Source organism: Aquila chrysaetos, chromosome 5 (assembly GCF_900496995.4).
Source record: "Aquila chrysaetos chrysaetos chromosome 5, bAquChr1.4, whole genome shotgun sequence".
NCBI lineage: Eukaryota > Metazoa > Chordata > Aves > Accipitriformes > Accipitridae > Aquila > Aquila chrysaetos.
This window is the reverse complement of record NC_044008.1, coordinates 13,355,474-13,382,944: the sequence shown is the minus strand read 5'-3', so window position 1 is coordinate 13,382,944 and position 27,471 is coordinate 13,355,474. Positions and strand designations below refer to the sequence as shown.

At 39.6% G+C, this 27,471-nt stretch overlaps 1 protein-coding gene across 17 annotated transcripts in view; it reads right to left on the bottom strand.

Annotated features, from left to right (window-relative positions):
* The window catches only part of MAGI2 (membrane associated guanylate kinase, WW and PDZ domain containing 2), a 765,356-nt gene that overhangs the window by 12,883 nt on the left and 725,002 nt on the right, over positions 1-27,471 (bottom strand). For 13 of the 17 annotated variants that reach the window (XM_030013660.2, XM_030013655.2, XM_030013658.2 and 10 more), the window contains one exon: positions 10,839-10,977. In XM_030013660.2, coding sequence (XP_029869520.1) covers positions 10,839-10,977 — 139 coding nt within the window. Of the gene's footprint in view, positions 1-4,763; positions 4,875-10,838; positions 10,978-27,471 lie in introns of all 17 variants that reach the window. The other 4 variants (XM_030013669.1, XM_030013671.1, XM_030013672.2 and 1 more) reach the window with 2 other exon arrangements.

The window sequence follows — 27,471 nt, the reverse complement described above, 5'->3', positions numbered from 1 at the left end:
TCATAGCATCAGGCTGCTGGCACGGCTTTTCTGATACAGCTTGATTGCCTCTTGTTATACTTTTGTATAGCTTTTTGTACTTCCATGGCTGTGCTTTTGTCCCTAAAAGGACTGATAGCTGTTTATGGATTCTTTTGAGCAAGCTAAAAAGCCGGACTTTTTACACCTGGATAACCACAGATCAATTAAAAGATCATGTATATGAGTTCAAAGCCATTGAATCCCAAGTTCAGCTGATATTCTTAGAGGTGGAGTCTTTGTCAGGAGGTACGAAGCTAAAGTGTTCTTGTTCACGTCAAGCCAGAGGAGGACACGCAATAGTTTCCAGGCCCTTCTAAAGAGTATGAAGTTTGATGTCTCCAAATCACTATGTACTTAAAAATGTCAATGAGTGGCTCTGCTTTCCTATGGGGAAATACATGTCATTCATTGCAGAAAACTGACTGTGCTGAAGAGATTTTCAATCACTGGAACAGGGTGCCCAGGGAAGTGGTTGAGTCACCATCCCTGGAGGTATTTAAAAGATGTGTAGATGTGGTGCTTAGGGACATGGTTTAATGGTGGACTTGGCAGTGTTAGGTTAACGGTTGGACTTGATGATCTTAAGGTCTTTTCCAACCTGAATGATTCTATGATTCTATGTGGAACCAGTTTTAGATCCCTTGGAGTCTAGCCACTGAAGCGGTTGCTGCACAACTTTTGTGATGAGAATTACTGGGCCAGGCCACAGGAATAACAGTTTGTGCCTTCATACTGTTCTCTTTGAAACGTAGCTCTATATTGCAAGGGTACCATCACAGACACATAGGGAAGCTAACTCTGATTAAGAACAAGTTGGAACGATGCAGTCTTGCTATTAACTGGGGGCCCGTTGCAAATTTGCAAAGGAAAGGGACTGTGAAATGAGCACCAGGAAAGGGACTTTACGGTATGTTACACTGCAACAGCAGAAGACTGGACTTAATTCTATTGCAAACTGCAAAGACACAGTAAGTGTTACTGAACTCCCATTTTTCCTATTTATTTGGATTACATGAAGAAAGGAAAAACTGATGCTGTGGAGACAGAGGGGTGGCTGCATTCTTTCAGGCCCTGTATTTTGGGTGCTTATCTTCTAATATCGTCAACAGGATGGAAATACAGGAAGCCAAAAAAAAAAAAGTTAGAAAAAGGTTTGTGGGTGGGACTTTTCCCTTCTCTGGCTGGTAAGTCTGCTTGCCAGTTTATGTGAACAAAACTAGGGATAATGTTTGTTCATCTCTTTTATTCACTGTAGTTTAGCTGTAATTATCTACACTTTACACCATATTAGTAAATCTACTCCAGAATATTATATTATAATAATTAAACCTTAGTAATAAGAGAACTTGCTCAACAGCCTTATTATTAAATATTTGCTCAGATGTGGGGGGACACTGCCAATTTTGGTGTGGATTATAATGCATGTGGATTAGTGAGGTTCTGCTTTAATAATAATACTGAGTAGTCGACTAGGAATTTTAATCTTTAAAGAGCTTTTCAAGCATTATACAATTAATCCCCATAACACTCCCATGAGATAGGTAAGTAAATATTACTATCCCCATTATACCGATGGGTGAAGTGGGGGTTAGAGAATTCAGCTGGACTGGCCAAAGCCACTGGGAGTGTAATTGCCAAAGCAACGTTTAGGACTATGGAAAGGACTCAGTATTTTTGCATTTAAAAAGTAAGGAAAAGGTATCGCTTCCCTGGAAGCTCAAAAACATTGCCACAAAACTGAAAATGTCTTTCCATGTGTCCCTCTTTCTTTCACAACTGTATTTTCTGTTTCTATATCAAGGGATACCTAGGTAAAAGGTCTACATATATTTTAAAATAGAAATCTGCTGTAAGACAGAAATAACTATACGCACCCACATATACACATACACTGTTATTTAACAGAAGTATGTTCTACTTTCCTGCCAGCTGCTACATATTTATTAAATACTAAAGACATGTTTGTAAAGCAAGTTTTAATATTCAATTTTGTCCTTGAATAGTTTTTACCCATAGCAATAAAATAGCTAGAACCTTTGGGAGCCCATATTCAAATTGCCTGACGGTTTAGACCAATTTTATTAACCAGTATTTTGATTCATTTAGTTAGTCCATTTTTTTTTTTTTTTTTTTTACACACCACAGGTTCCTGAAATTAAGTTGGTATTGCTAGAAATAAGAAGGTGGTATTGGAAATGCAGCAGGAATATGAATGAATGTTTGCAGTTCCACCAAAGTGGTCACAGAAGGAAAGGGCACTTTTCCAAAATGACTATTGATTTTTGCACTCACATCAGATGAATGATATATAGGGTAGTTCAAGTTTCAAATAACACCCAACCCCAGCTCTAGAGATTTATAAAATGAGCATTAAAAATAGGATGAATTGGATTATCTGATCAGTACTCTGAACAGGTAGGAGTATCTGGCTTAAATGGACAGGCCGAGATGCTGTAGCCATTTATTAGACATAAATAAAAGCTTCAGACATACTAACAGAGTTAAAGAACTAGAAAAATGCAGTCTGCAGCTCACCGGAGATTTCTGAAGGATTTAACTGTATTCAAACAATAAAACCACAGTGTAAGCTCCCAATTTTTCATCTATTTTTGCAAATATAAATGCAGTGGTCACTAGTAAGGGCTACCAAACCCATGGTGCAAGGAAGCACAGGCATGTATCACTTGATCTGGATGTACTTTCTAAACCACCTTCTAGCACCTGCATCTCTCCTGTGCTATATCTAACTTCAAGTAAGCCTGCTGATCATCTGCCCTAAGTGATTATTTATACAAAATGTAGCATTTTCTATTGGAGAAATGTGGACTCATAACAGACTGCGCTATGATGTTATGGTAGGGCCCTCTCCTAAGGGATGTTAGAATGGTCAATAATTTGTTTTACATCAGGAAATTTGACTTACACCCTTGGTCTAGTGAATGATAGCACAGCCACAATTTTGGTTGGGAAAAGCCCCAGTGCAGAACTGGCTCTTTAGGAAAATCCTTCCCCTCAAAACCCTTTCATTGAAAAGACCTGAAATGGAAACATTTTATAACATACATATTTTCGTTTGACCTGATATTACTTTGTTATCAATCATGTATTTCAGTTTTGGTGTCAACCCAAACTAAATTGCTTTTGATTTTTTGGATGTATTTTACCAAGAAAAAAATTCTGTCCTAACACTTCCTGCCAAATAAATAATCAGAACCATTCACAGCTGAGTGACTGTGCAAAACTAACTTTAGCTGTATTTATAGAGGATTTGCATTTCTACTTATTTCAGGAAGAAAGGCTTATTTCATGTGTCCATTATGCTATAGGAGGAAAAATAAAGAAAATGCATAGAAAGTTGTGGTTATAAATATATAACACTTGTGGTGGGACTGCAGTTTACTGAACTTCCTATGCTTGACAACTGAGACTTGCAAAATGGCCCTAATGTCAGCCTGGATTTTTAACCTCATGATGTCTCTGAACTACTTTTAGTGAAGAACAAAGCAGAAGTAAGGTGAGAATTACTGCAAGGAACGGTGCAATTCAGATTTCTACAAGATGCAGGAACTTCTTTGTTGCTAGGAGGTCTCCGATGGTGACATACATGATTGAACTATATGGGTACAATTTTCAGATGGCCTCTGGATGTGTCCAGCTCTGCTCTAGCAAAGTATAGCGACACGTCTGTGTTCAAAAAATTCTTATTTGTAGACACAAATTGGAAATAAGCTGTAACTGGAAACATATGCAAGCAATCGATTCGATTACCCGGATTTGCATGCACAAGACTGGTAACTTAAGCACAGTTTAGTGCCTGGGTGCTGGGGGCAGAAATTCTGTGGGCATCACACTGGAGGAGCTGCTCAAAGGATAGGAGGATACCTTTGGGTGTAACTCCTTTTCTATTTCCAATCTGTCTACTTCAGCAGTGTGAGACTGGCCTTATAATTTTAGCAAATATACTACATTGTGCAAAGTCAACAGAAGACAGACTGAATGCATCTGAACACTTCTGCGTTTTCTGTGATGACAGCAATCAATAAAAAAAAAAATAGAAAAAAAAAAAAAGTTTTTCTTTTCCTTTGCTTTCCAGGTATCATTTCTGGGCCATGACTCCGTATTACAAATTTGATGTATCTGAACAATTTGTGCAGCTGAATCTGATATATGAAGAAAATAGCCTGAAATCAAGTGCAAAGTGCTATGTGTAGATTCAGCATAGCCACTGGGTTTAAAAAACAAGTATTGCCTTACAGCATGTTCCAAAAAGTCTTCAATTTTACATTAGTTATTTCTTCAAGAGGCTGCATATAGATATTGTTTGAGATTAGCACCTAACTTCCACCTTCACATTACTAATATTTTGGAAGCCAAGTATCATAAGGAAGGGGAAAACTACGGCTTTGGTTCTCAAAAGTTTAAGATTTTCTACCTGAGAAGTCATATTCAGAGGATAAATTTCTGTCATGAGAAAAAGCGGATATGTAGCAGACCTATGGCAGCGTTTCTTGCACTAGCAGCAGTGTTACATGAAGAGCCAGTTATCTAGGATATTAAAAGACATTTGTAAAATCTATAGCTGCTTTGGTATCTAAGATAATCAGTTATGAAAGAAAAGGCAAATACTGTAGAAACATTTAAGCGAGCTAGTGTGTAAGAAAAAGTTGGAAAAGGCTCTATTAACAGTTGTGAGAAACAAAAGTGTATTAGAGAAAGATAATATACATGCAGAGTTTACAAACCGTGTCTTTAGGGTGGCCCAATAAGTAGAAATATGGGGACCCATGCTTGTCACTTTTCATGCACATGGAGAGACTGGAAGGTACCATTCCTAAAGGAAGGGGAGGAACAGCCTAGGACCAATCATTAGAATTAACAGAACCAGTGACATACAGATATTTTACTATTGTTAGAGCAGAGAATTCTTAGTAAGTTTAGAACAACTGAGTAAAAAGCTTATATGTAACAGGAAAGAAGTATTTCTGTAAAGCTAAGACAAATAAGCATGCTGTAAGTCTAAATATTAGTGGATGACTGAAACTACTGTGCATATATATACGGGATGTAGGTTCACCCAGACTATGGATGTGGCGTACATCTTGAGGTGCTTTCTGAAGGAGTCATAAAAAATCTAAAGCAAAGGGTTTAATGCATTTCAGAACCGTGCCAATTTATTTGTATGAAAAATCCTTGTATTGGTATCAACTCTGACATTTTTTGGTTTTCTTGGTGGGGTAGTGCTGAAACATGAGCTGAGATTTTGTTTCTCCCAGGCCCTTCAAAAATGACTTACTGCTAAATAACTGGTAGCGTTTATCTGTTAACCAGCAATGATTTTGTGTATACTGAAACTTCACTTTTTGCGTACGGAACTCTTCCTCCCTTAAACAGCCAAAACTGAATATAAACTCTAGTTCTGTAAAATCACCTGAATGTCATGAACCCATGGGGTGAGTTTTGTACATTATTTAGCATCGTGTGAAGCAACAGAGATTCCAAAAATGCACAATGCAACCTCAGGACATGTCTTTTAACAGTCAGTCAAATAAGGGGCAGGGGAGAGAGGGAAAAAACCACCGTTGTGTAAATCCATAAAGCATTAACCAGCTCCGTGACACAGATTCCTTGTTCACCAAACCTCAATGATTCTGGTTCTCGTGGCTCTGGGTGTGTTAGCACCACACCGTGACCTAGCACACTCAGGGCCAGATCCAGATTTCCAAGACAGGGCAATGGAAAAGTTTTCCAAAATCTCAGTGTGAATGGGCTAGACTCTCTAAAACTTAAAACTTTCTGCAGGAGCTCTTAAGCAACTGAAAACTAAGTGAAAAACTACCAAACTTGATAGAAAGTATGATTTTGAAGTCCTGCTGTGAAAGCGGGAAGGGAAATTAATTAGCTTTCTTCTAGATATGCCTCACAGGTGAAATTCAGTGTTTCTGCTCCCTCTGCAGTGCCAGGCAGAAAGCATCTGGGGCAGGAGGTTGTGCCTTACTGGAGGGATAGTGCCCACCGACAAGTGTTAACCATGCCTCAGCCTCCTCCACCTTTATGCCCTGTTTGGAATTATTTGAAAAACAAAATAAAAAAAAAAGACAGACTCATTGCTTTCGGATACTTCTAGGAACTTACACATTTTAAAGTAGCTCTGAGTAATGGAAGCTCCAGTCGGGAAAGGCTAGGAGCAGTAAGCCAGAAAAACCAAGCTGCCAGAACTGCTGAGACTGAGAATGAAACATCCCAGGCTTTCCTAGGGACCTTCTTCCACAGATATTTAGAGAAAACAGTGGTTGTTCTCGGACAAAACTGTAGCTTCCTGGGGCTGATCCGTCATTAGAATTAACTTGACTCTTGCAGAACTCATTGCTGGATGGAGAAGCTGTGATTTGTTTGTTTTACTTTACCTGTAATGTTACTATTTTGGGATTTTGTGAACAGTTTTCCCATGTTTTGCCTTTAGGGATGCCTCTTCATCCTAATGTTTGGCTGCGCAACGTACACGTCCTTCTCATGGCGTTTATACAGCTATGGCTAAGGCCTGAAATATATGAGCATCTATAAAGAGGCTCCCACAGTGTGAGCAGACAGATTTTCAGAAGTGCTGCACACCCAGTAGCTCCAGCTGAAGTCAGTAAATAACCTCTTAGGTAGATGCATATGCAGGGAATTAGGCAGCCATTGGAAGACAAATCTTGGTCTATCATTTTATTTGAATTGTATTTAATGCCAGTCTGAGAAGTGCTCAGTGCTACAGTGATGACTGTGAGTTTTGTGTCCTGTGACATGTATGAAACCTCACACTCCCTCCAGCCAGACTCCCTGGGCATTAAGTACGTTTCAGGATCAGGATTCCCAGCAGTACTTCTAGTCTTTCTTACACAGTAATATGATTTCTCACTATGACTTGGTTCTTTGGAGAACATGGCTGGCAGACCATTTCCTATGAAAGACGATGCTGATGTTCTTTGGGTTCGGATGAACTGTGATAGTTCACCTTCAGTGGAAGCACAGTTCCTCTGTCTATCCTTATCCTCAGCAAACATGTTCTGAGATGCTGCGTGATAAAACATCTGTTTTCTAAGCTTCTTTTGTTGCACCCTGCTGTGAAATCAGCTATCATTTTGGAGCATTAATCATATCCGTGCCCCTTCCCATATATTGTGATGCTACCGTGCATGCTACAAGGGGATTTCTTCCTCTGAAGCGCTCTGGGATCTTTGGCATTTGCTTTCAAGCAAAATCAGCAGCTGAAGTTGAGGTAAATGATGCATTTGCAACACACTTTATTTCTTCCCCTAGGTTTCAGTAGTGCTTCATCTCAGCCAGAGTTTTCTGAGATGTACTTGTAGGGACAGATTTCCAGGCAGCATAAACTGACATAACTCATTCAGGAGATTTACATCCTCCCCGGAGCTTGTTCTTTGTTTCTTCACTGAGTGCTTTCTTCTTTTCAATACACATTCTTTTCTTTCACAGATCACTTCCTTACCATTGATGATTTTTCCTTAACACTGCTTTTACTGATGTCAATCACATCATCATTCAAATGCTGATATTTCTTGCACTTAAATACATACTGCCATATTTTGTACTGACAGAAACATGGCTCTGGAATTTAAAAAGCATTGATTATATTGCACAAGGAAAATCAAAAAGTTGGAGACTGAGAGACAATAATGTGATGGGTTTTGGCTGGTTGGTTTAGGTTGTTCTAGGTAAGCTTCCTTCTTTTTAATGCTGTGAGTGTGAATGCCATGGCTGTTGGAAAGGTCTTTAAACACAGCGTTGCTAGACCTGACTTGGGAAGTCCCTGACCATTTCACCTGTCAGAGACTGAGAGAGAATATCCAGGAGAGGACCCTGGTACACGTGCTCTGTTTTTGTATTTCTCCCTAGGCTTCTGCTGCACACCACTGTTGCAATCCAGACAGATACCAGCTCAGTCCTCCAGCCTTGCATTTTTATACTCAACTAAGTCTTATTTCCCACTAATGGTCTCCAGAGCTGGACCCTAATGAGAATAAGAAATATTTCTGACATGTACTTGCTAAAAAAAAAAAAAAAAAAAAAAAAAAGGCTGATTATTTCAGTAAAAAAAGGTCCAATTAGTCTTGTTACATCTCAACTGTGCAATTCTGGTGGGAAGAAGAGGGAACTACTAAATATTGACTAGTTTATCTGCTGACCTCAGGTCCACTTTGTCCTCGAGCTTACTGTCACAATCTTCTCTGTGTTCAGTTTTCCATTATTTGGAAGGGATGTTCTTTCTGGGGATCTCCGTCATTAATACTCTGACAGACGTTATTTTCAGCTCAATGACTTACCCTTGAGATCTGGCCTTCTTGAGACATGCCCTCTGGTTTTAATTGCTTCTGTTTGTTAATTTCTGTTTTTTTAACTTCCTAAGCAGGCTGCTGTTCGTTTTTATGTGCACCTTCTGTTTGTTCTTAGAGCATTTCTTGTTGCTTTGGGAAATGACCTAGGGAGGACTTTAATATCTCAGTTAATTTCTACAGGCATCTTCATATTTTACTTCCAACCTGTCTGCAGACTGCATACAGCACTAATGGTTCTCTGCCTGAGTAACACACATATTAAGAACTGCAGACATGTGGATGTTATCCTTTGCTGTGATGCTTTCTGTAGGTTGTATGTACATTACAAAATAACTCCTGAACACTTTTACTGCTTTTTTAGTGCAGTAGGACAACACGGCTTTCAAGCACAGCTAGTTAGTTCTCCTCCCGTATGGAGCTGTAAGCTGGGAATGCAGCTAGGAAAATGATCCAATTAAACAGCGCTTCTTCGTAGCGACTTCTATTTCGCACTAATCTGCATTTTTACACAGCTAATGCTAAGCATTGCAAATGCCCTTCCGAATAGCGAGCATGGCTTTAAACAGTCCTGTGAAGTTGTCTTATTTCTTTCTGTTAGCACTACAAACTGTGCCCGGATTTGTGGTGGTTTATCTGCATTTTCTACTGATGTTCTTCTGGGAAAGGGAAGGCTCGCACACATTTACACCTTTTGGGAAATTTGTTTTCCCCAAACAATGCTATTTACCCTGAACTTTTTTTACATCTATTTACATTTTCTTATGATTCTGGAATAAGGTACAGATCTATAAGATTATATAAATGCAGAAATTTATTTTGGATTTCCCATAAACCTAGGTTTAAGTGCCATCCAGAACAGGGATCTTAAGAAAGTCAGATTTAGAATGGGTCTGAACTGTAATTGATTTTTTGCTCATAGCAGCCTCCTGTGACCTCCCTTAGATTAAATTGTTTTCTGAGGAACCAGAGAACTTCTGGTATATGGTTCTGCTATTTGAGAAGGATTACTACCACTGTATCAGTTCTGGATGTTTGTTTGTTCTTTCATTAAAATTGATGCACTTCTCCCCACAAAAGAGTTTTGGAGGTGATCTGAATATCTGTTGGAGGTCTCTCTGAAAGGATTCTACAGTGGTTAAAACTGATATTTAAGATCTCAGTACCGATTTATCATAATCCCTGAAAGCCATTTTGGCTTTGTTCCTACTCACCAAAAGTATAACTCAGTAACTTTATCACCAGATGAGTGGGCTATGGCCCATCCTTGCTGCCCTTATTCAGAAGCTCTTGATAGCTGGAAAAAAATGCAACATACACTATCCTGAGTACTGCCTCAGCCACAGAATTGGCTCTAGTTTAGAGAAGAAAATGGTGCAATTACCATGCATACCGACAGACGGCAAAGCACTGACTTTCAGTGGAGCTGACTTTAATGTCTCCAACAGAGGTAATGAATTTTTGTTGGTAACAAAGACTGACCTGAACCTACAGTTAAGCCTAAGTATTACTTTGAATTTTCATATGCTACTGCAATTTCTGATTCTAATAGGAAATTATGCTGGAACATCAAAAGTAACATTAAAAAAGTTTTATCGAGTTTTGGACCTCCTAGTGTAAAGAAGTCAAGGAATTTTCATTAAAAAAACCCTTTTCCTGTGAGATTTCAGGCCCAGCTGTGCACATCATAGAACTTATGTAAATATATGACATTGTCACACCATACTTTAGAGTAAGCCCTGATTTCAATTTTTAAAAAGAGCTTTTTGTCTTTGAAATTACCTTTGGATAATTTATTTTTACTTCTTGTCATTTCAGTAGTGAAATAAGGTTTCTATATTGTCTAAATGACTCACACTTTTTGAAATACTCAAAAAAAGTCCCAGAAGTCCCTCTGAAACAAAAAAACCGAGAAGAATGGATCCTGCTTTCTCACCACAATGAGCAGTCTCCTTTTTTATTCAGAGTTGGCTTCTACTTGATCATCTGTGTATATTGTCAGAGGTAATATAATGGGTGAGGTTGTCAAAGAAACAAGTACATTCTTGTTAATGCTTTGAGTTTAAACCTGAGCCACTGAATTGCATGGCAACAAGATCATCTGTTGTGATTCAAAATGTGCAGAGAAGTACCAATAGAGGAAGAAAAGGACAGTTTATGAACAAATCAGCAACTCCCAGCACACTCAGAGATGTCCCCTAAAGAGTTCAAAGTGCTTCCTCCAATGCACATCTTATAAGCCATTGCCTGTGTCGGGAGGGCAGCAGATGACAGTGATGTACACACGTATATGGTCTTGAGCCGAGGAAACACTTAAACATGTGAGTGAGTCCACCTCTACTTAGGTAAGCACTTAAGCCCATACTTAATGTGCCCCAGGACATTACAATATATCAATATCTGCATTTGCTACTTAACTCAAAAGCAATTTAATTAATTTATATAGGTTCATGCACGTAGAAAAATGTAAAGATGAAAACCCACCATATTCCGGGACCTGGCCTGTTCCACGTTTCAACAACAGTCTCACTCTCCTGCCACCACTCTTGATTAGCTCTATTGCTCTGGCATGTGTCATGTCCCTTGTGCTTTCTCCATTGATTTCAATTATTTGATCTCCTACCTGTCAGGTAAGAAGAATATTGAGTCAGACAGAATTGCAGTAAAATGAGCATTTCAGAAAGAGACATATTCAATGGATCACAGGTTACTTGAATGACAGACAGACACATCAAGGTAAATTTGTTCCTGTCTGTCTAAGGGATATTACTGGCAGATTAAATAACCTCCAAAGTGGATTCTGAATGTGGTATATCAAATGCTGCTCATCTTCTGCCAAAATCAGTGTAATGCATTTGTAACTTGCCTCACGTTTTCTACACGTAAGAGGTTTTTTTGAATTGCTTGATATGTTGGAATCACTGGAAACATTATCTGTGCTACACCTTAACTTGCAGTGTTGTGTGGGCCCGAGGAGAACTTTGGTGCATCTAACTTGCTGCTTTCATAGAGAAAAGAGAGGTTCAAAGCACAAATACAAAGATCCATCATTTGACTATCTAAATCTTAGTAGTAAAGTTTCACATCAAATTAGAAGTTTTTATGAAGCAAGCTATTAAACAAAGGTTAGTGCTATGGCACAGGACACGCAGATTTGCTGGAGTTCTTACAAGAGCATGCTTTGAACTATTTATCCACAGAAGGTTTTTGCTCAGAGTAAGCACAGCCCCTGGCTGAGCCGTCTAGTTAGAGCGGCCAAGTCTGGGGCTCTGATTACGGATTTCTGCCACTCATCTTCTGGCTGACTTTCCCGTCAAAGTTAGCTTCATTATTACTTTTCTGCCTCTATTTCTACAGCTGTAAAATGGGGCACCGATGTCTGTGTCTCCCATCCATCCCAGTATCCCTCCCAGCTTTGCCTCCCTCCGGGATGTTTTGGTTTTACTCTTCTCTCCATGAGCACCTCCATGGCTTTCGATGCTGGAAACCTTCTCCATGAATAGGGGAGCGGTTGCTTTCTGCTGGTCCTGGTCAGCACGGCAGACAGCACACGTAGGAAGCAGCAGCTGTACAGCTTGTTTGGTGCTGCGATACCACAGCTGCCCACTTATTTGGTGAGAGAGTTAAATGAGCAACACGGCGAGGTGAGGTGTGAGCCCTGTATTAGCAGCAGCACAGCCTTTGGAGGTCACGTTTTGCAGCTGCGTTGCAGCAGCCTCCCAGCCCACCGGCGGGTGACCGGGGTGAAGCCCAGAAGGAGGGCTCATCTCCTGGTGCTGGGAGAGGTGCGGGTCCAGGTGATGGGCAGCCAAGAGGGGTGCGTGAGGGTCTCAGCTGAGGGGGTTCAGCAAACCGTTTATCAGTGCCAGAGGAGCACATCCACTTGGCAGGAGCATGCCTGCCTCAGTCTGCATCTGTGGCTGCCTCACCGTGTGTATCCACTACACTAAAATAACAATGCCTATACATCCTAGAGAGGGTTTTAAGGAGGCTATACAGATGTCACGATGATGGGCACTTCCTTTTCCTCTTACAAGCCCGTTGTGACAAAACCAGCTCTTCGCTGGCCTTGGACATTGAAATGTTTTCTGTTCTGTATGGTTTCTTTGCTACTATTGTATTTCTGTCAACTAAAAGTGTAATCCTTCAGAGGCTTTCCTTACTTCCTGAGTTTGAAATACAGTATTTACCAAATAAATGTGCATAATATGAAATGTCAACAAGACTCCTAGCATCAAAGAAAAGTGGAAGGGATGTCAAGAAGTTATCTAGTCCCTACTTTTGTTCATAGATAGAAAGAATGCTACCGAAAGCACTATGGCAGTGTTTCTCAATAGGAATTCATACTTTGTCAATAGGAGTTCCAGCCTATTTTAAGAACTCTCCCAGGATCCTGTATGCAATCTATTCTAGGACTTTACTTAACTAAAAAGCCATTAATCCAAATAATACTTCTCAGCATTACTATCACACTTTGTAAATGCTGCAGACAGACTGAGAAGTGGGGGGAAAAAATCAGGATTATTTTCTGCAAAAAGGCCTTATTTTTGCAGTGCAAATTTCTTCCTTAGCGGATTTTCTCTGTTAGGAAGAACGCATTTGGTTGTACCATGCCGTATGCATTTTTAGACATTTCTGATGACCTCCAGGCCACAGTGACAGAGAGCACAGGTGCCCTCTGGATCACTGAGATATCTCCCCCGGGTTTGGCCATGCAGGACTGTTTGCATCACCCTCACTTTTGAAGCGGTTGGTAGGATGTAGTTGCTGCACACGCTCAGAGCAAAAATGGAAAATCTCTCTTACCACTTCTGTAATGCAGACAGAAGATGGACTTGTAGCATCCCCACAAGGATACTAGTCAGGCCAAATACAGACAAAATTCAATCAGTTTGGGAAAACCTGTTTCTAAATGTCATGAAACAATTAAACCCTTGTAGGAATCCTGTAAAAGTAAACTCAGATTTTCCAAAGGCTTAAAGACAGCTCTTTTTTGTGTCATGTTGCCTGGATAGACCATGTTTTGCAGAAGGTATTTAAAATTATCTTGTTAGCATGTTTTGAGAGAAGTGGTGCCAGATTAGATCAAATGAAGGAGGTGTTTTTAACACTCCTTGATAAATAGCCTTTAAAATGAGTACTGATGAAAGCTGTGCAGAGCACGTACAGTCCTTCAAATAAAATCCTCTGCACTCTGAGGCAGAAAGACAGAAAGAGACTTTAATACAGTTTAATATGTAAAAAGGTTAAGTTAATGTCACATTTTTCCCTTGCTGTTTGCCTTTCTTCTGTTCTCATTGGTCAATATGCAGGAACTATCTTGTATTAATGTAACCTTTTCTGTATTTCAGTGGATTAAAATATTTTTTTTTCTGTAGGCAGCATGTAGCTGATCTGATAGTTCCTTTTATTATAAAATCTTATGTGCAAATAACCTGGGAAAACTTAAAAAGGCCAGAATCTTGGTTATGTGACCAAAGGAGGAAAGAAAAACAAGTTTGCAAAAATTAGGTGCTCTGAAATTTACATCAGAAAGCGTGAGACCAAAGGTAAAATGAATAGTTGCAGGAGCAGCAGGTTAATTGTGTTCCATGCATTTGTGTCTTGTGGCTGACTGATGTATAACTGAGTTATACTGCCTTTGCAGCACAAGCCCAGCTCTGATTAGATAAGAAAAACAACAAGAAAGAGAAATGTTGCCAACACTCTTACCCTGAGAAAAGCTTCAATTAGACTTTACACTCATATCTGGGGAATTCATACGAAAGAGAAAACTTTGACTGAGGTGTGGTTCCCCATGTGTCTAATAAGGTAAAAATTCCTATTCTTACTTTTTCTGCAGTTAACATTTATAACCTCCCTTTCCTTCCCCTCGCCAATGTAGATTCTCTTATGTCTGATATGGGAGGAAACCATGCTGTATGCTTTCTCTCTGTCCAGGCATTCAAATGTGCTTGCTCTATCGTCTTTTCTGTTGTGGAATAGATTTTTAGATATTGTGGGGCTATTTCTGTCTTTTTTAAATGCAGAAGCTTTAAGAAGAGCTTAGATATACCCACATATTGAAGATGCACCAAGGTGAGGCCAGAGGTAATGGTAAGCATAGAAACAGGTCCAAAAAGAACCCAGTGCCTGTTATATGATCCTCATTACTCTCTCTTCAGCATCAAAAGTTGATTCCTGCAGTTTCATACCACACGTGGCATTTCTCTATACTTCTCTTCTGGATCCTTCCGAGTCTGTCCACGGTCTCCCAAGTGAAGATATTACTAAGGTGGGGGGTATATAATGTTCCCAGAATGAGACCTTTGCCTTTTTGTAACACAGCAGATTTGTGACTCACAGTTAGCTTGGATTCTGAGATTATCCCCAGCAGTATTGTCTAGACAGTTATCCCCCATTTTACATTGTGCATCTGATTTCCCTGCCCTAAACTAAGCACAGTGCACCTCAGTGAATTTTATCAGATTGACTGCTTTACTATGAAATTTTCATTTTGAAATCCAAGTCAGTTCCTCAAAGTCCTTTTAAATCCTCTGTGAATAGTGACATCTTGGCATCAGCAACTTTTATTTTATTATTTACCAATAGGTCTCCAATTACTAATGAAATTATCGAGTCGAGCTGGTTTACTCCTAGAACCCTCAGAACCACACTTGTAATTTCACACATGTAATTAATATTCAGGTGCAAACCATTCAGAGCAGCCTTTGAGAGGGATTATTTTCAGTAACCACATTACAGTGATTCCACCTAGAGTCTATTTCCCCATCCCTTTTCTGTGAATTCCATACAAGGTGGTGTTGAAAGGTGAAAAGAAGATGCCTCGTACATTGTCCTTCCCCTTTTTCCACAAAGAAATAAAAATGAAAATCAGAAATAAGAAATGAAAATTAGACTGGTGTGACAAGATTTGCTTTCCACAATTTACATGTTGGTGGACTTTTTGATAACTTGTCACAGATTATTTCTGAGAATGAAAGTTAAAGGACCTTTTCTCTATTATTTAACTTTAAAAATAGGGAACACATTTTCCTTTCTCTAGTCTGCTACTAACTTTCTTGTCCTCCATGAATTCTTGGACATAATTACTAATAGTCTAGAAATTACTTTCTCTTAGTCATTGAGCATATACAAACATCAGCATGTTCAGCTGACTTGAATCTAAGTATGCTTTAAGCAGTTTTCTCTTTATTCTGATTTATACTCATTTCTCTTTGTTGAAGTTGATGTAAGTTTATGGTCCTTCCGAACATCTCAATGAAGACTGATACAAAGAAAAAACTGAATATTTCAGCCTTCTCCACATTCTCAGCAAGCAATGGACCTCTTTTTTCCTGTTCTGCATATTTCTGTTAATATATTTCTCTTTCTTACCTTTTCTACCTTCCTTGCAGACTGCTTGGATATCATTCTGACACATGTAATCTTCCCTCTGCATCTAGTGGGACACCAGCCACCTAACGGGTGTTGCAGCATCAAGGTTTGAGTGTCTAAATCTTTTATTGGGTGTGACCCTGTGGCATTAGCTCCTTTCTTGGAAAGTGGCACATTTGAATATCAGACCATTATTTTTAAGAGGCATTTCAGCAAGCTGCCTTCTGTGGAGATATAAAGCTTTTCAGATGAAACACCAGAATATTTTAAAAGATAAACTTCAGTGTAGCAACATCATCATTTTGCATGGCATTTAGGTCCTCTGTCATTTTACACTTTATGGATTTAATTTTTGTCAAGAAATTAACAGAAAAAACGATTGCCCAAATCTGGAGAGTTAGCCATCCCTAAAATAATACCTTCAGCTCCCATGCCAATCAGGTACAGTTTTTGCTTGACAGCCTGAGAGGACGCATGCATCCTAATCACCAATTTCTAAATGCACAAATAGCAGAGAAAATGTTTGAGAGCACAGCCCTTGAAATCCAATATTTTAATCTCACAAAGCCACAGGCTGCCTTCGGCTCTTTGGAATAAACTTTAATTTGAAGGTGTTGTTACAGGGGATGTGTGCACGGAGCTGCAATGAATGCAAGGCTGGCAGCTGTTTGGTGGCCAGTCATGCGAAATGAACGGATGGACCCCTTCCCGCTCCCAACAGGCAGGCCCTGCATCGCGGGACACCCCCCGAACTGGCATCAGCTCTGATTTGTAACCTTCCTGGCAGTCTTCAGCACAGACTCCAAAGCCGGAGTGATCGACCTCCGCACCCTCCAGACATTCCCACCAGCTTAAGGTTGAAGCGCGTTGGCAAGCCAGCCTGGGAAGCTTGCATGGCTGCTGCCTGAGCTGTATTTATTCTGAAGAAACGCGCTCTTTGCAGCTATGAATCTGCCAATTTTACACACGTTGATTTTGCATTGTGTTTCTTTCTTCCTACAGAACGTGGCCCTGGCTGAATTTCCATGCTCTTTGGGATAAATGCCTACCCAAACCCACTGGTTCTCCTCCTGACCCAATGGCATTTCATAAAAGAGAATGCTCCTCTATTATATTCTTACAATGTGCAGGCACAAAGTAAACACTGAATGCTTTCCCCCCTTAATGTTTTTAAATTTGAATATTAATGATTTAAATGTAATTATGAAAGTAGTTTGTGTGTATGGGAAATGTCTCTTAAAAAAATCTGTTTCAGTTCAAGTTAATTCAGACGCTCCATCCATGCGTAAGAACAACTGAGCTATAAAATTGGGCAGCATGTTTTCTGGCAATAATGAGAAGATAATATTCCTAAGGAATGTTTAAGTGACATCACTATTGATAGGTTAATTAGAAAGAAAATTGTAAAGCTTCTCCAAATCATTAGAATAAAGTGCCTCTAGTACTTGTGAGTTTATCCGTGGAGTCTTTGTTCTGGCTGTATTTTATAGTAATTATTACCTGTTTTGTTAAAAAAAGCCAAGCATACATACAAACAGATTTTCAGAAGCAGGCTGAATCAGAAGGAAATACATACAGCTTTAATGTAGTAAAAAGGTTTTTCCTTACTCAAATGTACTTTTAAACTACTGATGATAGCCTTGTGCATGTTTGCCTCTGTCAGTGCATAAGGAACGGTCTCTAAGCAGTTGTATAGTTCCCGGTTGCACAAAATGAAATTAATTGTAATGCACATTTTCATTCTATGTCAAATGAGGAAATCTAATGATAAAAGCTGCCTCAAATGATTTGTGCAGAGGGCATTGCTATCTGTCATTTTATTAATGCATTTTATAATTAAACCTCAGGAAAGAGACTAATTACACTTAATTCCTTTTATATGGGCATTCTATTTTTATAACTGAAACATTTTTTGCATATTATTTGTTGCTGTTGTTATTGTTAATGAATCCAAGAGGCTGAGAGATTGTACTTGGAGACCAAATAGCAGCTCCAGAATATTTATTTTGGTGAATTTCCAAGTACTGTCAAGCCCTAATATCGTTGCCTGGCATTAGGCACAGGCTGGATATCTGCTGTGCAAATTTCCTCACAGCAGAGGATTTTTAATACTGCCTGGAAATCCCAGGTGGAAGGTGTAGCCTGAGCAAAGCTATGGGGTATTTCTAGTCCTGGACTCCCTCCAGTGCATTTTAGGTATGTGAGCTTGGGTGTCTCGGTAAGAGACATGGCATTTCTCTTTGGAGGAATCACACCAATGTGTCCCACGCCACTTTTGAAGCAACCACCCCTGAAGGTTTGGAGTCACAAGCTCTTTTTTTCTGTGGCTAACCAGCTGTGGCTTCTTACCCCTGGAAATGCCGGGCCCTTTGTCCCCGCAGAGAGCCGCTCTTGCCTCCCGCCCGAGGGGGGAGGGCACGCTGCGGGGAAGAGGGGGGCCATGGGCCATGGACAGAGCTGGTGCAGAGCAAGAAATGGCTTTCACACTACTCCTCAGCAGGTGCTCTAGCTTTTTCTTCTTTTCGCTTTTCACCTTTTCCTGAGAGGGGGAGAAACATTAGAAGTGCTATTACAGAAAGAGAGCTTGGAAAGTGGAAAATGTGCATGACCGAGTGTCTGCGGGAAATGGGGAGTGCATGTTTGTCTCTGGAAATGGAGTTTGCAGTGGTGGGTGGCTAACAAGACAGCAAAGTGGGCTTCTGGTACTACAGTATACTTGATGCCTTCTGCAGCATTGCTGCAAAATAATCCATGTATATGTGAATTAAATGTGTCAAAGATAAAAGGAAAATTCATTATCCTACTGGAGTTAATTGATATACCATTACTTTTTTAAAAATAGAACTAGGATGACTCAGTGTAGCGTAATGTAATATTAATAGCATGTACTTCCAACACTACAGTCATGGATGGGAACTAGTAGACACTGTTAAAAAGGAAGAAGAAAATTTTCTCATATCTTCTTGATGGTCTCAGGCAGTTCCCATTAGGCAAAAGCAAAGCAAATTCAAGATTTGGCAAACCAATTTTATAGATCCTACATAGAAGCCTCGGCATCTAGACTGCTTCATCCAAAGTTGCATCCAAAGAGCAAAACAGAAAAGAACATAAACTCTGACAAGTTAAACATAAAACCACAGAAACATTCTGAGGAGGAAAAATGCTAAAATAGACGAGCTAAGAACATACTTTCAAACATACCAGAGGTGTGGAACATGTCAGAGAACCAAGATCTCAAAAGGTAGTTTGGGCACCAGGTAGAAAAGACTGCAGAAAATAGATGAATTCTTTGCATCAACGTTCACTAAAGAGGAGGGCAGCAAAACTCCTGCAGAGGGGCTGCTCACCATGGGGGTGAGTTTGAGGAACTGACTCTGATGGTAGGGTCAGTGGCAAAGATTTTATAACAAACTGATGAAATGGATAGTAAGAAACCACCAGAAGTAGATGGCTTCCATCCTCAACTCTAAAGGAATATGGATAAGAAGCTGCTAAACTACTAGCTCCAGGATGTAATCTACTGCCTAAATCAGTACATTGCTGAAGAGCAGAGGAATGGGAAGTGGCAAGTGTGACACCAGTCTTTAAGAACGGTCCTGGAAAGTAACCAAGCGAGTCTCATGTTCAATTGAGCAGATGGAAAAAAGCAATAAGGATGGTGAGGATTACTTGGCACACGGATAATGATGATATAGTGGGGAAGGGTCAGTGTGGCTATTGTAGAGGGAAGCCATTCCTCACAGATCTATTGCAGGTCACTGGAGCTCTCAATGACTATATAGATAAATGTGATCTGGTTAGTATACTGACATTTTCAGAAAGCTTTTAATAGTAAAGCCTTCAGTAAAGGCTTTGCTGCGGGATGAGAAAGAACAGAGCCTTCTAGGTAAGAGATTAAATTCTAGGAAAAAAATGCCTTAAATAAGTGGTCAATTTTCACAATCAAAAGACCTTACCATAGTGATTATTCTGTTCAGCATATTTGTAAATGACATGGTGAAGAGGTTGAAGATTGGGGTGATAAGATTTGCAGGCAACATGATACCATGCAGAACGGTCAAATCTAAACTTAAAGTTAAAAGCTGTAAAAAGATAGCACAATACTGTGTGTTAAAGCAGCAGGTGGAACTCAGTGGTGTTAAGTGCTAAGCGCTAAGTACAGTACATGTGGAAAATTACATACACAATCACTCTAAATTAACCATTACCCCTGAAGAGACAGATCTCATCGTCCTTGTGGTTAGCTTGCTGAAAATGTCAGCCCAGTCAAAAAAGCAAACAGAATATTAACTGCTAGGGAAAGAATAGAGAATAAAAAAGAAGCCATCATTATGTCACTTAGGAGCACCAGTATCTTGAAAACTGCAGATTGTCCTGGAGCTTCCACCTCCAGATGAATGTGATAGATGAGAAATGGTTCAGAGGAGGCTAGTGAGGCTCATCAAGGGTAAAGAACAGCTCCCTGATGAGGCAAGATGAAATAGACTGGTAAGCTTCAGTGGGAAAAAGGTGGATATGATGTAGGCCAACAGAATGAGGAACAATATGGAGAAAGAGGAAGCAATCATAAGTTTATTATGTTGTAGTTACAAACAAAATAAAGGAGCTTTTTTCAAACAATGCAAGCATTTAGCTTTGGAATCCATTGACATACTATATCAGGAAATGTCAAAAGCATGAGCAAATTCAATTAAATGGTTAAAAAATAGTCCTAGATACTAAATATGAAAATTCTAGCATAAAAAAAATCTGTAAACTGCTGATTGCCAGGGGCTTGGATGTTGTTATACCCAGTGAAGAATCATTTTGTACTTGTCCTATATTCCTTTCCTAAGCATCCTCTACTTGTCCTTGTTGGATTGAGGATACTGGGCTGGGTTGGCCATAGGAATGGGTCTAATATCTGTATCCTTTCACCTTCATAGGTGATTTCTCCCAATTTCTACTTGTTGTGGTTTGGGAAAACAGAAGAGAGGCTACCTGTGTCATTCCAGTTGCTGGACAAAGTGTTTCAATTATCAGAGCAGCATCATTTGGTGTATTAATTTTTTTCTAATACTCTTGATTCTTAATTTTTTTAAGTTAGGGCTAATTAATTTTTTAGACCTGAAAATCTTATAAATCCTTCATAAAATACAGATTTAAATATAGTGCTGCCTGCCAACTAAGTATTTTAGTCTGAAAATTTCATACTGAACCATTTTTAGCAAGATTATTAACTCATTCTTTTTCACAGCTGGCTTGAAGGATTGTGCTATTAGGCATAGAGTTACAAGGATGCTTTGAATGTGTCAATTTGAGTACATTTTTGCAAGAATGATGTTAACTACATGTGTGAGAGGAATATCTTTTCTCCTTACCTTTCTGCAAACAAATTCTAAAAAAACCACACAGCTTTTTGGAGAAATGCTGAATAATAGTTCACCTACACTTAATACACTCTTGATTTATTAAGCTTTTATACTGTCAAAATATATTCAGGATCCCTGAGGACCTCAGTTTGCATTTCTTTGTTGTGCAGGCACAAGAATGTTGATCAGCGTTATGTCTGCATGTCAATATATTCTTCCTTGAATTCTGCCAATTACACTAACCTGGCATTGAGCTCCTCTTGCCACAGGCTGGCATACAGCTCATATGCTCAAGTATCCCAGTTGAATTCCCAGAGTTCAGATCAATCAAACCCAGACTCACTACGAGTGAGGTTGGATGGTGATGTATGTAGTAGGGAATTGGCGTGTGAATGAGATTACCCCAAAGGGACATGCAATTCGGTGGGAAAGCATGGCTAACATCTTCCTGTGCTGTTCAGATGGATCACAAATCAGAGAATAAATGGATGGGACTAAGAATATCTTTGTGTTCCGTTGTAATGACAGTGTTGACGTTCACTGAACGCTTACTATGAAGGTAAGATTTATATTATCGCATAAAGTAAGCCAGGTATCCTGCAGGTTTTAAGAGTAAGTGCTACTTATGTAGAAAAGATTGGCCACTTAACTGACATGAATCACTCTGTAGGCATTTGTCTTTCAAATGTGTGCACAAGACCTTAGTCAAACAGAGGCTGGTGGAACACTGTATGCTCCTGGAGTACACTTCTGTCTCTTATGTGTGGGCATAATGTCAATATTTTATATCTAAATATTAGTGACTTTTCAGTGGGGTTTCTGACAGCCTTCTCAAGCCCTCACTCATGTCAAGTGCTCAGCAGCTGACTCCCTACTGCTCCCAGCACACCACCTGGAGAAGACCTTTTTGGCTTTTAGGACCTACCACCGCTCCTTCCACCTTTATGTTTGCAGTGACTAGAGTAAACTTGCAAGAGGCTTTCTGACAGCAATATCCACTTTTCTCCAATATTCTGAACATAGGACTTCACTGCCTTCTAAGACCTGGAGATTCGCATGAGTCACTCAGCAGTATATGTCAGTCTTCAGCTTTCTTTTGATCCAAAACAGGAGTCCAAAGTTTGCTATGGCAAAAATTAAGGATTACACTGGTCAATCCTTAGTTTATTTTTGGATACAATGATTGCCCTCAATGTTTGTACAAAGGTCATGACTGATCAAGCCATTCTTGCCTTCTTCCCATTTCCTTGCTGCAGCTTTCTTGATTGGATAAAGAAATGTCAGTATCTGTCATGTACTATCTCTACTGTGTGACAACTGCTTGCCTGCTATTTTTAATACTTTTTGCTCTAACTACTGTCAAGCTCAGCTGAGCTACTTCTTGCTTACTGTGCTTACTGTACTTACTGACTGCAACCTCAGGTGTATTCCGCTGCAGACTGTAGGAAATAACCCTTTAATGTGGGGCTAATCAACGATGGAGCATCCCAAACAGACGCTCCATTCTGCATTAACAAGAAATCTAGGAGAGGCTCTATACCAGTGAGGAGCTAGTGCAAACTGTGGGTTCTGCATGGCAACATGCTCTTAAATATTTCCATTTACTGTAGAGTAAGAAATTGTTCATTCTTCCTTTTGAGCTTTTATTGGATGGTCTCTGACAGGAAACAATCAGTCCTGTTGACGATCAGTGTTTTTTCATATTTACCCCTTTCCTTTGGCAATAGGACTACAAAAAGCTGAGATAACCCTGCAAAGACTCTGTTCTGGAGGGACTGAAGAAGTATAGCAGTAACACATGGAGAGCGGAATCACAAAGATTTGGAGAAGGTACCTGTGTGTGAAGCTACAGGAACTGCATGTGATTTCTGGTACAAAATTTGGCCGTGGAATGGGAATCTCACAAACCAGCATATGTGGCAGGCCAGCCATTTCTGCTTGCATTTTGTCTTTGAGATACAAGACAACAGCTACTAAAAATACATTTTAAAAAGAATGATGATACTTTATACATGATGATATGGACTTAAAAGAAGTGTCTGTGGAAGCCATATTATATTTAAGCCTCAGACAGGGAATGATTCCTTAATTGGTGGAAACAGATAACTTTGATCTTTTAAAAACCTAGAAATCAAGGTCTGCTAAAAACAGATAGGGTGATAAAGTGACTAGACGAACACCAAGCTAAATGTGTGCAACAACAAGCAATCCAGAAAGCTGAAAAGAAAAAAACCCATGATGGACGCAAAAGAGAAAGACTTCTGCTTTGTGTGGTATAAAAGTCTTTCCAACCACTGTAGGCACATAATTAACTACAGCTGCTCTAAACTTTGCTCTGCCTATCTATCCACTGAACCCAGAATAGCTCAAGTGATTTCTGGGTGCCTGACTTGACACGTTCGGGAGTGTCCTTCCCTGGGACATAGGTTTATATTCCCTTGTTAAACTCCACTGTTATACAGCATTTAGAGAGCCCAGATAGATAGCTGCCTACATACTGTCTAGTCCTCTGAGAAGCCTGAACAGTTAGTCTTGAACCTAATTAATTTCTTCTGGGAGACATAGTTAGCAATAGCCAACTATCACATGACACTCTACTGTTTAGAAGCCTGGCCTCTAGGCTTTTCAAAGGGGACTTAAAATTATGTCTCCTATAGCTCAAGAGAGGGCTTTAATATCAGGTTATGAGTTTCATAGGCATTCTGTCCCTCTTATTGCAAACAGGAATGCACAAGTCATGTTGTCAGAAGGTAAAAACCAGAAGAAGTTGCCTGACCTTGTATTTGGGACACTTACAAAGAAGGAAATGTCAGTTTTGAATGCTGCTGAATGCTCATACATGGGTTTTGACAGCAGTTTCAAATGTAATGCTTATGCCTTCCACGATTTGAAACTTCAGTTCTGTTTCCTTCCAAATACGAGACAGACTCCCTCTTGTCTGCCTGCCTTTTTTGACCCTTGGCTCTTGAATACTGAGTTCTCCCATTTTGCTGGGAATAATTGTTGGTGTAGGTGGATGAAGTTTCCTGAATAACCACAAATAAGGTTGGAGTGAGCTCTGTTATCACAAGAAAGGACGAAATACACAAATTCTGCTAGCTTGCAGGATGCTGTGAACCTGTCCACAGCATAGGTTGGTTACTGTTGTGAGTCTCACTGTGCTGCTCACTCGGCAAGGGAGAACAGACCAAGCAAGGCCACACAGGTTCCTATGCAACAACAACATAGAAGCTCGTAACTGACACTGTAGGAGCTTCCTGTCCCTTGTGCCTATTTTATCTCCAACTGTGTACAACTGAAACAAAGAGAGGGGCACAGGCTGCCGGAAAAGCAACAAACAGGAAAAAGGATTGAAGAGTCAAAGGAGGACTGCAAAGCATGAAAGATATAAAATTCTGCAGTGCCTGTATTTCAGATGTCTGTTCTGCAAATATATAAGAAAAATCTACAAAAGAATGAGAAAAATAATGTAGCATTAGGAGATATGAGGAAGCTAGATGTAGGGCTAACTGGGTATGTGGACTGAGAAAAATGAGTTGACAAGACAATGAAACTAGAAATGTCAGAGATGAGAAGTATGACTTTTGTGGAAGATGTGAAAAAAAGGATGTAACTCACAAAGTGACAAAATGACACAGACGCACATTGTGTATAAAAAAGCACATTTCGCCCTCATTCTTCATGAATTTCGCATTCACTAAACCCATTTGTGCAAGACACTCTACCTTTGCGGCTCTTAGCCACAGGCTCTTTGTTTGACGCTGGTTTCAGTAAACATGCTGGCTGCAGGAGATATAATTCATGGCAATAAGAGATCTGTTGATCATATCTCACACGTCTAGCAAACACTACGACCATCCTTAACAACTCCTGTGAGAGCAGTCAGCAGTTCCCTATCTCTAAGACAGGAAGTGACAGAGATCTGCAGGCAGAGCTCTGCCAATCATTGTCCTCAATGTGAGACAAGAATAAAATATGAGTTATCATGAGCCTTATCTAAATAGACGTGTAAAATTGTTGCCAGTAGTGTTTGAATCTTCAAAGGCTGTGGGGACTGTGCTTCACATTGGCTGTGTTACGTCCCTCATCTCTGGTGACTGATTCAACTCAATACTACTGTCTCTGATGATAGTGTGTGCACCATATTCTTGCCCTAGTCTGAGACTAGGCCTTGCAGCTTTATTCTTCAATATTGCCATCATGAACCAGTTTCAAATTTTTTACCCTGATGTTAGGATTGCTTGAGAAATGGAGTCTTGATGTGCTCAGACCTCTGCCAGTTCAGGATAAGATATCAAAGGCACTAATAATTCTCCAAACTTTTCTCATGGTTCTTTTAATACATCCTTGTCTTACGGAGCACAGACATGGTCCTATTCAGTCCTTTTTTGCCATGGTGTGGACAGAGTCTTATATTTCTGGTACTCCCTCATCCTGAAGAAGGAGGGTGGAGATAAATTTTTAGAACTCGGAGCTCTCAGTGAGTCTATCTACCATTTAAATTTTTGGATAGTCATGTTTTCTTTTGTAATCTTCTCCTTAGATCCAATGAAACTTTTCTTCATTACTCCTAATTTGTAAGATATCTTGCTCTTTGTGAAAATTCACTTAGTTTATTGGAAGTATTTTGAGTCACATGTTTCAAGTTCTGTAAACCTTTGTTGTGGTAGGCTTTTCAGAATTCACCATTGTAGCTTGCTCTCTGCTCAGCTGTCAGAATTAAGAGGGATCTGTATTTACTTCCAGTGTAGTGATGAGGTTCCTCCCTGCAGAGGTCTTCTGCAAGGAATCTCTGTATATCTTATCTATGAATTGCAGTAAAGTCCTGCCAAAGTTAATTGTGGTATATTACCTGACATATGGTTTTATATGAAGTTACACAATTATGGCTGTGGGTCTCCAACACTGGCTGAGAATAGTTTACCAACCATGCAGGCAGAGGATGCATATGAAGAAACACTTCTTCCTGCGGACTTCTGGGTCCTTTGATGGACATTTCCTTCCCATGTCTAGTGACAGATAAATCCAAGTTAAACTAGGATGTATGCTTGGGCTTTCTGCAGAAGCAAAGTCTAAGAGCCCAAATAAAAGTCTCAGTGCATGTAAAAGTGCCACAACTAAGAACAGTGTAATAAGCCTGTGAAAGTTTTAAAACTGTTTTTAAGGGAATAATTAGTCAAACCTTAAGACATGACACAGTGTCTATATAGGCTGGCAGAAAGGGATCCTTGAGGAGAATAGCAGTACGCTGGTGAGACTGATGAACTCTGTACAACATCAACTCAAAAGTCTTCAACCTTTCTGGTTCCCAGAACAATTCCGCAGAAAATCAAAGCAGAAAGCTCCATCAGTCATGAAGGGCAATTAAAGACTATTTTAGATCTCTTAATCCTAAAATGGAGTGTTCCTCAGTGGATTTGTTTTGAACAAAAACACAAAGTAAGTGCCTAGTATGCCATTGCCAGTGGGAAGGAAGACCAGGATTTCTGATTGGAAATGGTGATGTGATAACAAATGTCATCAAACCTTTTTCCTCTTTCCATCAGTCTTTTCATATCCAGACAGCTCTGGCAGGGCCAGTGGAAGACCGTCATTTCTAGTGCTTACTCTATGAGTCTGTTCTCTCATCTGCTCCCAAGCTTCACTGGAGTTCATAAAAGCCTGAAGATCAAACTGAAAGTGTCATAAGGATGACCCAATCTTGGTGTCACTTTCTTCATGTTGTTTCATCATTGCCTTTTTGTTCAATTTCTCTTTGCTCCTATTATTGGTATATTTTATTCCTTTCATACTTACCTTCCTCAGTAATGGGTCTACTCTATTTTCTTTTACAAGCGACAGTTCCATACAATTTCTTTATTTACATATGATTTCCTGTAATCTTAGCTTTTCTTCTTTAAATTTATACTCTGCATCTGTAATGCATAACACTTTTACATGTATTTAGACCTCAGAATCTTTTGAATGTGTGCTGATAGACTTTCAGATTTTTTAACACATGTCCAAGTGGAATATAGCTGTTGGGCTCATCCCATCACTATGGTTTTGCAGTGCCCACTAAGAGAGTACAACATGCAGACTTTGACTTGCCTATCTGGAGCTGTCTTCAGTTAGAGATTGCATTACTTCAATTATACAAATTTATAAACCCATTAGTATAGGTGTAGCTCTATTCCTTTAATGTACTTTGTATTCTTTTATTTATTTCTGTAAAGTAGGGAGATTTGTATCAATATGAATGTGCCTTTATCGGGGCTTTTGCTGGCTATAACTAAACTGACAACAAAATGTTATTTGTGTAATACATTTACTTATTATATCTAAATGCTTTACAGGTAACGTTTCATTATATGATCTACTTTTTTCAACTGCTTAGCTGGTTTAATTTT